We start from the raw sequence: 14213 nt of genomic DNA, 5'->3' as shown, positions 1-14213 counted from the left end.
TATATCATTTTATATGAATTTATTAGTATATATATATATATATATATATATATATATATATATATATATATATAAACAAAATAAGAAATTTATAAAATACATACTACAAATTTTATTTAGAAAAAAAATACCTTTATTTTTGTTATTGCTCTGCCAGTATTTTAAATATGGTGCTTTTTTGTTTTCAATAGTTAATTTCTTTTTTTTAAATGTAGAGAACAGATCATGCAAGACTGCTGGATGGATCCATACACAAATAGACCTTCATTTACAGACATTGTCAAGATCCTGGAGAGTGTGGTGGAGAGTGATGGGGTGAGTCATACTCGTCCTTGATCTACTTTTGAAGCTTTACCTTTGTCCTGTAGATAAGTGATAAAACATTACTAATACGTTGCAGGATTATGTGGACGTTGACAACCAAAGGATCATGAATGCAGAGGAAAAGTGAATTTAAAAAAAGATATAACTAGTTGTTTTTAAATTTCTATGAGAATTCTGTAGCAATAGTTTTATCTTTGTTCTCATGTAACACCTAACTGTGTGCAGGCATACTTTTTGACCAATGTTTTAATTTAAGGATTTAATTTGACAAATGCTTCATTTGTTAGCAGGAAGACATTACACAACTCTAATGACCAACTGACAGTATTTTTGACATGTTTCCAAGGATTATTTAGAAAATAACATAATCTAAAAAAAAAGTCAGTGTTTGTTGTGATTAACATGCTTTTATTTACACCAAATAATTTAATAAAATAGTTTGATATCAGTTTTCATAATTGTTATAAAAACAAGTATTATTTTTAGTATTGTTACAATAATAATATATGTAATAATAAAAATACATTTTATTAATCAACGTGTAATCATGTTTACATAATTTAACAGTCATTGTTTTGATTGAAGGCGTTTTTCACTGTTGTCACTGCAAATCCATATGTGGGATAATGTTTAAGTGTATTAATGTCTTTCATTTATATATTTGTCTGTTTTATTTTATTTTAATGGCACTGTTGGCTAATGCCAATCCATTTAAATATAACTGCGGCATCTATTTAAAAAAATATTTTAGTTGCTATGGTAATTTTAGTAAGGCTTGTGGTTACGCTCCATGAGCCAATGTGCAATCAGGAATCCGCCCACTTCAGGAATCAACCGAGCCGATGGACCAATGGAATGACAAAGATTAGATATGACCGAGTTGAAGGACCAATCAGAAACAGAGGAGTAACACGCTACTCTACACTGACCACTGACACCGTCTACTACTGCTGGAATTCTGACGGAGGAGGAACTTACCAAAATGTTTCTTCGCGCTTTAGAAATTATATTTTTCTTTTACTTTTTGTCCCACATTCCAATTACTCTCATGGTTGATCTTCAGCCTTTGCTTCCTGAACATTTGTATCCTTCCAAGGTAAGTTTCACACTCACTAATGCAACCATATAATATCTAGGTTACTTATAATGGTAAATCAATACGAGTACTTGCTTTACAGCTGAAAACCCTATTGCACTGGTATGCTGCTGAATTCAAGGATCCGATGATGATGGACCCGCCTGTGTGGTTCAAATCTTTTGTATTCTGCGAGGCTCTCGTTCAGTTGCCATTTTTCCCAATTGCAGCATACGCCTTCATGAAGGGTCAGTTGGGTTCGACCAAAACTCGATAAAGTGTGTTAATGAGTTGTAAATTCAGACGTTTTAAATGGCACAACAGTGACATCTAGTGGTGTATCTCTTGTGTCAGTGGATACCAGTTACTACGGTCCAATTATTCCTGCTCATTGATGTATTTGTATATTTAATAGGTGGATGCAAATGGATCAGGACACCAGCAATCATTTATTCTGTTCATGTGGCCACCACTTTAATCCCTATTTTAAGTCACGTCCTTTTTAATAACTTTCCTCTGGCGCCACATCCGGGACCCCAAACTCTTCAAGAACGTCTGACCCTGGTGTCCATTTATGCTCCGTACCTTATCATCCCTGTCATGATACTGTTCACCATGCTCTTCAGCTCAACATATAACACAACCTCTTTGAAAGGAAACGCTTCCTCAAAGTCCAAGAAACAAAGATAGATACAGTTCATGCTTTCTATGTATTCATTATACACTAGTCAATATTTGAAGTGGATCAAAACCTTTCATCAAAGTTTCAAGCGTTCTAGTCTTAGGCTAAGTGTGATTAACTTTTTTGATCCACTTCAAATGTTGACTACTGTAGTAATTGCTAGTAATTAAATGTGGTTAAATGTGATTCAGTATTTTAATATGTGCCAGGATATTTGATAATTGTATGTAGCGTTTACTCTATTTCAAGTTTGAGCAATTTTTGATCTCAGTAATTGTTTACTGATGACAACACATGTAAATGAAAAATATATTTTTTATTCAAATGTTCTTCAAATCTGTATGAAGCTTGTCAAATATTGAGATGACACACTTGATGATCTAAACAGTAAATGTAATGAATTATGCTTTAAATAGTTTTCCATAACTTCCGGAAAATATTTTGGTTGTGGTCCCATGAGCATATGAGGAAATAAAACCGGATGAGTTCAAGTCACAAACAGCAGTTCAAAAACAAATCATACAGAAAATAAACATTTTACCTGATGTTGTCTCATGATGGAATTATTTACAGTAACATGCAAATACTGTATTTTCCTGCTTTAAAAAATATCTGATTTACAAAGTAATTAACGTATAAATAGTATAAATAACTTTTGTTGTATATAAATAGTATTCATCTGAGATTATGATCTGTGGTTGGAAAGATTACAACTATGTGCCTCCTCGAACTGGCCATGCAAAAGCACTCAATGTTAACACAATAGAGTCAGAGGTTGAGGCTGAGGCTGAAACAGACATCTGTTGTCACCTATTAACTGCTCAATTCAGTTAACCTAGTTAGGGACCCTGCAGTTATTAGGAAGTCACTGTAAATCAAGATGCATAGCATCACTTTTTCTGTCCAACAGAAAGAGGAAACACCGTACTCATTTCTGCAGTATAAACTGATCGATGAATTCACTCTGCTCTGCTTCGACTTTTTGAAGAGCTTCATATTCTATTCGATACCTGCAAAACAAACAATATAGTCGAGAATTAAAGAACTACAAAAAATTAGCTGTAAATTTACTCATGCCATCTGAGGTATAGTTAAAGGTGCTGTATGTAAAATTGACACAGAGTGGTTGAACTAGGTATTGCAGTCCAAATTCAAAATATTGGAGGGTTTTTTTTTCACCAGGTCCCTCCTCCTCAGACTTGACGCACACGCAGGTTGCCAGATTGACCACACCAACAGGAACGAGCACACTTGACGATGAATTAAATTAAATACGCTGTGTTTTCTGCCAACTGGCAACCCGTGGTGCCGAAATACAATTGTGTAAGCTGGCAGTGGTCGGGTAACACAAACCAAACAAGAGCTCGACATTCCGGCCCGGAACGCACATTTTCAAAGGAGAATAACTGACTAGCATTGTTTTTCAGATAAACAAGTATGTTAACTTAGCATGTTTCTTAAATATCTGCAAACGTATTGTGATATTTTTATGCTTTAGTAGACTCAAAAACTTACATACAGCACCTTTAAGTTTGCTTCTTAAAGGGGTCCTATTATGCGCGTTTACAAAGTCTTGATTTTGTTTTGGGGGTGTACTAGAACAGGCTCTCATACTAGGTTGTTCGAAAACACATTATTATTCACATATTTTACATTATTACAACACCTCTCTCCCCAGTCTGGCATGAACGGCTCGAATAGTTCCTGTATCAAATGAAGGCCCGCCTTCTGAAATACGAAATGTGTTGTGATTGGTTAGCTGGGCCAGTGTGTGTTGTGATTGGCAGCCCTCGGCGCCTGGTCGGGAAATGTCACGCTCCTTACCATAGCCGCCTGCGAGCTTCAGTGTAAATATTGCCTCAATATCAAATCAATTTGAGCGCGATTTAAACCCGGATGATTGTAACCACTCTAAGTTCGTCTGCCTTGGGAAAGCTAGCGTGTCTCCAACATAGTGATAACACTCGTTGCCTTCTCTAGTGCAGCTCAACCAGGTCTCGTCCCATTCGTCGATATTTGTGATATCACAAATCCCGGAAAATATGCGTTGTAGTCCAAACGAGTTGTTCGTTGTAGTTTTTGAAAAGTGATTTCTGTTAAATAAAATATCTCCTTTTGAAGTGGACTTCGAGCTTTGTAACTTTGCAGATCTTTTTTATGCTCAATCAGCAACTACAGACTAACTAAAGTGAAAAAGCATAATAGGACCCCTTTAATCAAAACAGATTTGGAGACATTTGGCATTACATCACTTGCTCACCAATGGATGCTTTGCAGTGAATGGGTGCCGTCAGAATAATAGTCCAAACAGCTCATAAAAACGCACAGATGAAGCACCGTTTACAAGTGAAAACGGTCTCTAAACAAATATGTCGAAGGATTGTGATGTTTTTATCAGCTGTTTGGACTCATTCTGATGGCACCCATTCACTGCAGAGGATCCTTTGGTGAGCAAATTATGTAATGCCAAATGTCTCCAAAATCTGTTCTGATGAAGAAAAACTCATCTAGATCTTGGATGGCCTGTGGGTTAGTACATTGTCAACACATTTTCATTTTTTGGATGAACTTTTCCTTTAAGAGCGCAATATTTGCAGTCTGATTACAGGCCTAATTAGACTGTTACCTTTCCAACTGCATTTTCTTTTCTGCAATCAGAGCCTGAAGCTGTTGCTGCTGAGCCTCCCGTTGCTTTTCAACTGATTTCAGCAAATTTCTTGCTCCTATAGCCTGTAGAATAATAATTGAAGTAATATGAATGAACATAACACACATATGCCCCACTATTCATTTAAAATGCAAGACCATACCTTCATTTTTTCATTTTCGGCTTCCTTTGCTAGCTCATCCACAAGTTCAATAAGGCCACCTACAATTTTCTGAAACTGACCAATCTCTGTTTTTGGGAAGAAAAAAAATATCCAAGAAATTGCAGTTCAATCTGCATGAATAAGATCACTTCACAATAAGATAAAGAACAAAATGTAAAACTCACTGTCAACAAATTCCTCACATTCCTCTTTGAGCTCAGTGGTTTTCTGGCTCACATCAGGCTCGAGCACTCGCAGTTTATTGAGTTCATCAAAATGAAGACCAGCCTCTGCCAACGGGTCTTTAGCCATGACCAGAGGACCTAAACCTGCCTTTGAAATTCGATAATAGCTTTAAAAAAAAAATCACAGAAATACATAAATATTTTAAAAGAAAACACACGAGCATCATTTCATTTCGTTCAAACTGTCAGCCCCTGTAGTGGCGAAAAACACATACAAAATATATATAGTCACCAGATCCACAATAAACTAGCTTACCGATTAGCTAGTTAGCTGGTTAATTAGAACTACCACTCCGTTTCCGTTACATTACATAAACCACGTAAACTTTGTTTAAATAACGTTAAATAGATGAGGGGGGAAATGCTACAGCTCACAAATATCGCTTTGTTGCTGGCAAGGTCTGGTTGCTATTGAGATAGATAAACAAAAACAGACCCGCTGGGAACTTCAGAAGCTTGGTAAACATTGTTGAAAATAAAATTACATTCCTCATAATTATCCCCTGAAATTATTATACCGAAAGAGACATTTAAATAAAGTAAAACAGACCAGCGACTGCTTCAAACCTACCTGACTTTTGTTTGATTATGTGGCACTTCTGCTGGACTGACTGACCGCCTCTAACTGTCTCGGCTGCCAGGTGACGGCCGGTCCACCTCATGATGAGAGAGAGGGGTGTCCAAGCGCATTGTAAATATTTATTTTTGACATCTTACATTTTTGAAAGTGAAAGAAAGCATGATTATATGCGTTAAACGGTAATTAGCTATTTATAATTTTAATTATGAGAGATTGGAGTAAAAACTGTATATATGCCTAACTTTTCATACCATATACCCCTCCTAATATTGTAAAGGCCCGTATATGAACTCCCTCTGCAGCTCCGCATCTGACCACAGCGGTGCGTGCGAGGGACCGGATGAGATACTAAACTCTGTTAAAACTACCAGAAGAAGAGAAAGCAGGCCCACTTAAGGGCGCCAAACTCTAAAAAAAATATGTACGTTTTTATATTTCATATCTATACTTGTTAGGTTTAACGTATACAAAACATATGCTGTTTATGTTTAATGTTTGCTTTTAACCACCTGCTTGAGAGTTTGCCCATCTCTGTGGGTAAGTTGACCGGGTTAACTTACTGTCATTATAAATGATCATTTGCAAACAGCTAGTTGCAGCTTGTTAGCAACGCAGTAACGTTAGTTGTCTTTGACCTGTCGAGCCTGACGTGAAGTAATAATCAGAATAATATATTTTTGAATGGAACAGTTGTTTTATATGGCCAAGATGAAATTCTGATATAATCAATATAGCAGGCTACTGTTTAATAATAGTTTAAATACATTGAAATTTCAGATATCTCCCAATAATTTGTCTTAGTAAGATAATATTTAGAAGTTTAGAATTATCAAAGCTCTGTAGGTTTTATAGTGGGGATGCAACATATAATGCAATGCAGTATATAATGATCTCTGAGAGCTTAACAAATAAATGTTCCTCAGAAGGGTGATGTATTAATTTGATAGTTTTCCTAAAAAAAAGTATTTCATCTTGAAATATTACAATATAAAAGTTTTCTTACGTTTACTTTTATTTATTTTATTTTGTTATTTGATGTTTAATTTTATTATTATTATTGTATTTTTATAAATGTTTTTGCTATTATACTAAAAGGCCTCTTAAATATTTAAAGCATATGAAAGATAAATCAGACAAAAGATAGCACCTGTACAGCAAGTTTTTTTTACTGCAGAATTTTGATCATGTTGACCATTTAGACCAGGGGTGGGCAAACTTGGCCCTTCCAGGCCACTTTCCTTCACAGTTTAGCTCCAACTCTAATCAAACACACCTGAACCAGCAATCATTGCCTTCAAGACTACTAGAAGGCTACAGGCAGGTGAGTTTTATCAGGGTTGGATCAAATCTGTGCAGGAAAGTGGCCTGGAAGGGCCAAGTTTGCCCGTCACTGATTTAGAGGCTATTGAAATGTATGCATCAAATATGAGACTGTTGGATTTATGTGTGTAAATGTTATTTCAGATGCTGACAACGCAGAACCATGCCTCTGTCCACTCAGTCCCAAGCAGACATTGACCAGTACATTCTGATAGCCAGTTTGGATAACGCAAGGAATCTGTCCAACATCCTGAAAGCCATCTCTTTCAGGGACCATGCCATCTTCAGTGCAACGCAGAATGGGCTAAAAGTCACTGTTGAGGACTCCAAATGCCTTCAAGCCAATGCATTCATTCAGGTTAGTGTCGGAGGACAGTGTCTTACAGGTTCGGTTGACAGAAGTTGGATTAATCAATTTGTGTGTCTGATTCCTCAGGCTGACATCTTTCAAGAATACATAATCAAAGAAGATACAGTTGGATTTCAGGTTAACTTGACCGTTCTTCTGGACTGCCTTACTATCTTTGGGGGAAGCACAGTCCCAGGTGTGTATCACAATGATTATCCAGTCATTTTTTTGGGAAAAGGAATTAAAAACAAAAATAAAGTATTTTATTTTACCCTTAAGGTGTGTGCACCGCCTTGAGAATGTGCTACAATGGCTATGGATATCCACTGACCTTGTTCCTGGAAGAAGGCGGTGTGGTCACCGTATGCAAGATTAATACACAGGAGCCGGAAGAACCCATAGACTTTGACTTTTGCAGCACAAATGTAACCAACAAGGTGATTCTGCAGTCAGACAGTCTTAAAGAGGCTTTCTCTGAGCTTGACATGACCAGTGAAGTTCTGCAGATTACTATGTCACCAAGCCATCCTTACTTCAGGTACAGTAACAGTGCACACAACAGATGAGCATGTTTGTCCTTCAGTTTGCCTGCACTACAGTTCAAAGGTTTGGGGTCGGTTATCTAATGTTTTTTAAAGAAGTCTCTTATGTTCACCAAGACCGCATTTATTTGACCAAAAATACAGTAAAAACATTGATATTGTGAAAAAATATTACAATTTCAAATAACTGTTTTCTATTTTAATGTATATTTGAAATATAATTTATTACTCCGACGCAATGCTGAATTTCCAGCAGTCATAAACTCATTACTCTAGTCTTCAGTGTCACATGATCCTTCAGAAATCATTCTAATGTGCCGATTTGATCTGCTCAAGAAACATTTCTTATTATTATCAATGTTGAAAACAGTTGTGCTGCTCAATACTTTTTTTCAGGATTCTTTGATGAATAAAAACTCAAATAAGAACAGCGTTTATTTGAAACAAATCTTTTGTAGCATTAGTGTCTTTACTGTCACTTTTGATTGGTTTGATGCATCCTTGCTGAATTATAGTATTACTATAATAAGAAAAATGTTACTGACGCCAAATTTTGAACAGTAGTATATGTAATTGAATCAAGGAGTTATAACTAATAGATATATATTTTCAACTCCATTTATGTGATCATTAATTTGGCCTATTGCTGACAGTGAAAGAGAATTGTGGTATTGTCAAGTCAAATTTAATGGCAAAACATTTCATTTAGTTCCTTTGCACACTAGATTATCCACATTTGGGAATTCTGGAAACGCTCATTATGATTATCCCAAAGACTCCGACATGATGGAGCTCTTCCAGTGTACTAAAATCCAGACCAACAGGTAGGAGGAACTTACATTTTTGACTGCATTACCCATCATTCATAGCTCTGTATATGTAAATTCAGACTTATAACAACAGCCTGATGAACTGCTTATAGTTCTGAGGCATTCACTTGTAAGTGGTGAAAGAACAGTAAAGAGTCACTGAGATTTATTTTCTCTTGTTAATTCTCAAAGGTATAAGATGTCCCTGTTGAAACCCTCTACAAAGGCTCTGGCTCTGTCCTGTAAAGTCTCGGTGAGAACTGACAGTCGAGGCTTCCTCTCTCTACAGTATCTTGTGAGGAATGATGATGGTCAGATTTGCTTTGTGGAATATTATTGCTGCCCGGATGAAGAAGTAGAAGAAGAATAGACTGGAAAGGACAATTGTTTTTGTTTTGTTTGACATTTAGTGTGCAGTGACCAGTGGGTTCCTTAATCTGATTCTGATTTATATGAATATTTCATAAACCACAAATATTTCTATACATTATTAGAAGTTTATAATAGTTAGAAGTGTGTGAGTGAGTGTGTGTGTGTGTATGTGTGTGTGTGTGTGTGTGTTAGTGTGGGTGGGGGGGGGGGGGGGGGTTGTATTGAATGAGACAATACTCTGTGTGTTCGGCAGGGGGCGGCAGAGAAATGCTAATTAGGCTGTTGCATATAAAATTAGTAGGCTGATATTGGTTTAGTATGTATAATGTTTAATTGGTATAAAAGATAGACATGTCTTAGTTTAAGCATATATATATATATATATATATATATATATATATATACACATACATACATTTATTTATATATATATATGTGTGTATATATACTGTTTTATTAAATATACGATTAGAAGCTGAATTTAAAAAGTATATAAAAATATATATATATAAATTAGTAATGTTCTCAAACAAATTTTTAGCATAACATATGTCTGTAATAGTCGGTTTATAACCAGACTTGTAATATTTACAGTGTTCTGAATTAAAAGAACACAGCAGACCAGTTGCAGCTTTTGTCTGAAACATGTAAATGTTTAACGCGTGTTCATTTTATTACACGAACGCGTTGCGAGGCAAACATGTAGTTAAGCAAAGCGGCTTGATGTTGATGCTGGTTGACGTACGCTCTCCTAAAAGAACGTCCCAGAACAGCGCGCGATGCTCGAACCGCCGCCTCGCGACCAATCGCTTCTCCACTCGCAGCTGTCGAGGCAACACTGTTTCCGGGCAGAGGAACATTACAGGAGCAAAACACGCGCACTTCTGTCGCTCTCTCATCTCAGCGGGTTACTGCCCTCATGATGTATGTGCCACATGCAAGCTGCTTATAGAAGCTGCTGCAAAGCCCGCTAAAAACAACCAAAGTTGTTATTAAATAGCGTTAAATATATTTTGAACAGATTGAAGAGAGCTTTAGTTTAATTTGAATTGTATTGCCTTATAACTGAGAATGAAGAGAAATTGTTTGAAACCTTACAATGGGGCTAAAAGGCTCAGTTAAAAAAAAAATCATTTTATTATATTAATACAGCAATATCGTTTTTGTGAAAATGGTTAAAAAATAAAATATAAAGCCAGCAAGTCTCTCAGTGTGCATATTATTCTGCTCATGGTCAATGAACGGTGTACATCTTTGGAGCTACATTGTTGAAAATATTTTATTCCGCAAGGATGCATTAAATTGATCAAAAGTGACAGTAAATATATTTATATTGTTACAAAAGATAATAATAATAAAGATAATAAATGCAAAAAATTAAGCTTTGATTTAAATGTTTTAAAATGGAGAACTAAAAATGTCTAAACTGGGGTTCAAGCTTTGTAAAAAAAAAAAAAATTTAATGGTAGTGTAGGCTGCATTGTTTAAGTTATTGTTATATATTTTGGAGCAGCCAGTGTAAGTTCATTTTTCGCGTCCTATGCAAGAAACCCATTCTTTTTTGCTTTACAGAAAACAATTTCTTGCAGTTTAGACATTCTGCAATTCTCCATCTGTAAACCTAACTGTTTTGGTGACTTTTTTTGCCCATAATAAACGTTTTCAAGGCAGTTATACATGGTGGCAGTTATTGAAAGGTCTCTTAAAGGGATAATTTACCCAAAAATAAAAATTCTGTCATTAATTACTCCCCCTCTTGTCGTTCCAAACCTGTAAGACCTTATTTCATCTTCAGAACACAAATTAAGATATTAATGGGTTTGTTTACGAAGGTCTTACAGGTTTGGAACGACATGAGGGTGAATAATTAATGACAGAATTTTCATTTTTGGCTGAGCTATCCGTTTAATTGTCTTGAACAAAGCTAAAAATCTTAGGACTTAATTCTCAAATGATTTGTGATGATTTCAAAGATTTTCATTCAGTAGATCTAAACTATAAAAGTAAATATCCCTCACAAAATCACAATTTATGCACACAAACAAACAGCATCCAACAACAACATTCAGCATAACCAAGTAAACACTGTCCACAGAGCAAGACCAGTGTATCATTTGATAAGGGTGAGCAACTTGATCCAGCCAGAGCTACATCACTCACAGCAGGTGATGTCAGAGGGATGGCATCACTTTCTGCACTTTAAACACAAGCTTGCTCGATGATGAAGGGGGTGATCCTCTGCCCGTTCCTCAGACAAACAAGCTAGCGCTGACCCGCCGTCTGATGTCTTGGCCTAGCAGTGAATCAAGTGGTGTCAGGTTCTAGGTTTTGTAAACACAAACTCAGCAATGACCTAATTGTTGTGACACTCCAACAATTAGCAACAAGAGAGCCCATGGGAGATGAAGAGAAGGTGCACAGCTTTCAGCACGGCCTCACGAGGGACAGTGAGTCATATTGTCTGTTACATTAAGTGACGGAGGTTATATAAATTACAAGAAGAAATGCGGGCAGCTGTGTGCACTGCGTAACCTTTACTACTGCTAATGAAGCTGAATGATTTTAAATACTTTTAATGGTCAAAAGACTGGAGTAATTATGATTTTATGATTAATTGTCTCATGCTCAAGGCTGCATTTATTTAATGAAAAATACAGTAAAAACAATAACATTGTGAAATATGATTACAATTTTAAATGACTGTTTTCTGTCTGTATATATTTTACAATGTATTTTATTCATTTATATCACATGATCCTTATTTGGTGCTAAATTATTATCAATTATTATTAATAGTGGTTCTTGTTTTCAATAGTGAAGAGTTTTTGTAGCTTAAAACCATGATACATTTTTCCAGCAGGCTTTAAACTAATCAACAGTGACAGTAAAAATATTTATTAAATAATATATGATTTAAAATATTTATTTATATATATATATATATATATATTACTGTCACTGTTCATCAATTTAAAGCATTCAGTTGCTTTAAGGATAACATGATAAACTAAAAGTATTATTTTTTTTATCTATTTTACCCCAAATTTTTGACTTTAAGTGGGAGAACTTGCACAATTGGTGGCTGACTAAATACTTTTTTCTCCCCACTGTATATCACAGTTTGAGCAGCAGAACATTTTGACACTGATAATAATGGTAGTAATCATGTTTGATGATAATTTTACTTTACACTGAATCAGCAGATTTCTGAAGGGTCATGTGACGCTGAAGACTGGAGAAATTCAGCTTTGCATCACAGGAATAAATTACATTTTTAAATATATTAAAACAGTTATTTTTAATTGTAATATTGTTTCATAATATTGCTGTTTTTACTGTATTTTTGATCAAATAAATGCACAATTGGTAAGCATAAGAAACTTCTTTCAAAAACATCTTAATAATTCCAAACTTTTGACCGGTAGTGTAAGTCAAAACTGATTATACTCTTGTTAGTAGATAAAAGCTTGATTTTATCAACATCTAATATGTGATGTCTGACTTTCCACAAAACAAATGACCGTGAAATTGATATGCCAACAAACGCAACTCCTGCCTAGTCAGCAGAAAGGAACCCTGCAGTGGGAAACTCCACAATGCACAAACATGATTTGAGTCTAACATTCCTTCACCTCGTGTTAAAAATACCTACATCAACAAGCCATTGTTTGGGGATTGTGGGTGTCACATGGGGTCATGGTAGCAACAGCTGGCCTTAACAGCCCTCCACAATCCACCAAACCCATTAATACTGCTCTCCATCTGCCTCGGCTTGCAACCATGTGTGAAATGATCCTTGATGGAGATGAGGTAATGCCTTCAGCAGCTCTGACATCACTATAGCCTTTCCCATCCAGAGCAATTGACCATCACTTCCTCAATGAGCTTTTTGTCTTACACTACCTTTCCTCAAGGAGAAAGCGATGAATGTCACACCTGTGAATATTAGATGTTGAAATGGCCATTTTATCCACTAATAGATGATGATTAGATGTATAATTACCCCAAAAAGTCGAAAATCATTAAGTTTAATTAAGACACACACACACAGATTAGGACCATGTGATATTTCAGTTTTTCTTTTTTAATAAATCTACAAAAATGTCAACAATTCTGTGTTTTTCTGTCAATATGGGGTGCTGTGTGTACATTAATGAGGAAAAAAATGAACTTAAATGATTTTAGCAAATGGCTGCAATATAACAAAGAGTGAATTTAAGGGGGTCTGAATACTTTCCGTACCCACTGTATATATATATATATACACTACCGCTCAAAAGTTTGGGATCAGTAAAACTTGTAATGTTTTTTAAAGACGTCTCTTATGCTCGTCAAGGCTGCATTTATTTGATCAAAAATACAGAAATAAACAGTGATCTTGCAAAATGTTATTAGAATATAAAATAATGGTTTCTATTTTAATATCCTTTCAAATATAATTTATTTCTGTGATGCAATGCTGAATTTCCATCAGCCATTACTCCAGTCTAAAGTGTCACATGATCCTTCAGAAATCATTCTAATATGCTGATTTATTCATAGAATTATCAATGTTGGCAACAGTTGTGCTGCCAAATATGTTTTTGGAAACTGCGATACTTTTTTCAGGATTCTTTGATGAATAAAAAGTTATAAAGAACAGCATTTATTAAATATATAAATCTTTGCTATCACTTATCAATTGCTTGCTGAATATCAATTATCACATCCTTGCTGAATAAAAGTTTTAATTTCTTTCAAAAAAAGAAAGAATAAAAATGTACTGACCCCAAACTTTTGAACGGTAGTGTATATTGTTAGAAAATATTTATATTTTAAATAAATACTCTTCTTTTTAACTTTGTATTCATCAAAGAATCCTGAAAAAAAGTATCACAGGCTCCAAAAAAATATTAAGCAGCACAACAGTTTCCAGCACTGATAATAAATCAGCATATTAGAAGGATTTCTGAAGGATCATGTGACAGTTTAGACTGGTCTAAACTTAGACTAGTAATGGAGTAATGACGGAAATTCAGCTTTGCATCACAGAAATAAATTATATTTCAAAGGATATTAAAATAATAACATTTTGCAAGATTATATTTTTTTGATCAAATAAATGC

The 14213-nt window shown here is 35.2% G+C and overlaps 4 protein-coding genes across 8 annotated transcripts in view; 3 read left to right on the top strand and 1 right to left on the bottom strand.

Moving 5' to 3' along the window:
• LOC107585561 (fibroblast growth factor receptor homolog 1-like) overlaps positions 1-454 on the top strand; it is a 5567-nt gene extending 5113 nt beyond the window's left edge. Inside the window, exons 11-12 of the mRNA XM_016272628.1 lie at positions 216-315; positions 401-454. Coding sequence (XP_016128114.1) covers positions 216-315; positions 401-451 — 151 coding nt within the window. The 3' untranslated portion in view covers positions 452-454. The remainder of the gene's footprint in view (positions 1-215; positions 316-400) is intronic.
• LOC107585563 (cell cycle checkpoint protein RAD1-like) overlaps positions 1-9246 on the top strand; it is a 14348-nt gene extending 5102 nt beyond the window's left edge. Inside the window, exons 1-6 of one of the 3 annotated variants that reach the window (XM_016272630.1) lie at positions 6047-6137; positions 7181-7394; positions 7473-7581; positions 7665-7923; positions 8653-8751; positions 8929-9246. In XM_016272630.1, coding sequence (XP_016128116.1) covers positions 7200-7394; positions 7473-7581; positions 7665-7923; positions 8653-8751; positions 8929-9106 — 840 coding nt within the window. In that variant the 5' untranslated portion in view covers positions 6047-6137; positions 7181-7199 and the 3' untranslated portion in view covers positions 9107-9246. Of the gene's footprint in view, positions 1-6046; positions 6254-7180; positions 7395-7472; positions 7582-7664; positions 7924-8652; positions 8752-8928 lie in introns of those variants that run through there. The other 2 variants (XM_016272629.1, XM_016272631.1) reach the window with 2 other exon arrangements.
• LOC107585564 (transmembrane protein 97-like) lies at positions 1081-2096 on the top strand. Its single transcript, XM_016272633.1, is given in 4 exon segments — positions 1081-1298; positions 1300-1420; positions 1503-1647; positions 1815-2096. Coding segments are annotated over 4 exon segments (759 nt in total). The 3' UTR covers positions 2090-2096.
• ift20 (intraflagellar transport 20 homolog (Chlamydomonas)) lies at positions 2990-5761 on the bottom strand. 3 transcript variants are annotated; one of them, XM_016272634.1, is made up of 5 exons: positions 5708-5761; positions 5077-5224; positions 4892-4977; positions 4708-4811; positions 2990-3091 (listed from the first exon to the last, which is right to left on the bottom strand). In XM_016272634.1, exons 2-5 carry the CDS (start codon positions 5201-5203, stop codon positions 3010-3012), a joined length of 399 nt encoding a protein of 132 aa, XP_016128120.1. In that variant the 5' UTR covers positions 5204-5224; positions 5708-5761; the 3' UTR covers positions 2990-3009. The 3 variants fall into 3 exon arrangements, with proteins under 3 accessions (XP_016128120.1, XP_016128122.1, XP_016128121.1); XM_016272636.1 differs by having other exon boundaries at positions 5077-5220; positions 5708-5727; XM_016272635.1 differs by lacking the exon at positions 5708-5761 and adding an exon at positions 5393-5665.
• Positions 9247-14213: the final 4967 nt, after the last annotated feature.

The sequence above is a fragment of the Sinocyclocheilus grahami genome, unplaced genomic scaffold (genome assembly GCF_001515645.1).
Source record: "Sinocyclocheilus grahami isolate Dianchi unplaced genomic scaffold, SAMN03320097.WGS_v1.1 scaffold72.1, whole genome shotgun sequence".
Classification (NCBI taxonomy): Eukaryota; Metazoa; Chordata; class Actinopteri; order Cypriniformes; family Cyprinidae; genus Sinocyclocheilus; species Sinocyclocheilus grahami.
Note: the sequence above shows the minus strand (reverse complement) of the source record. Positions and strands in the feature narration are given on the sequence as shown.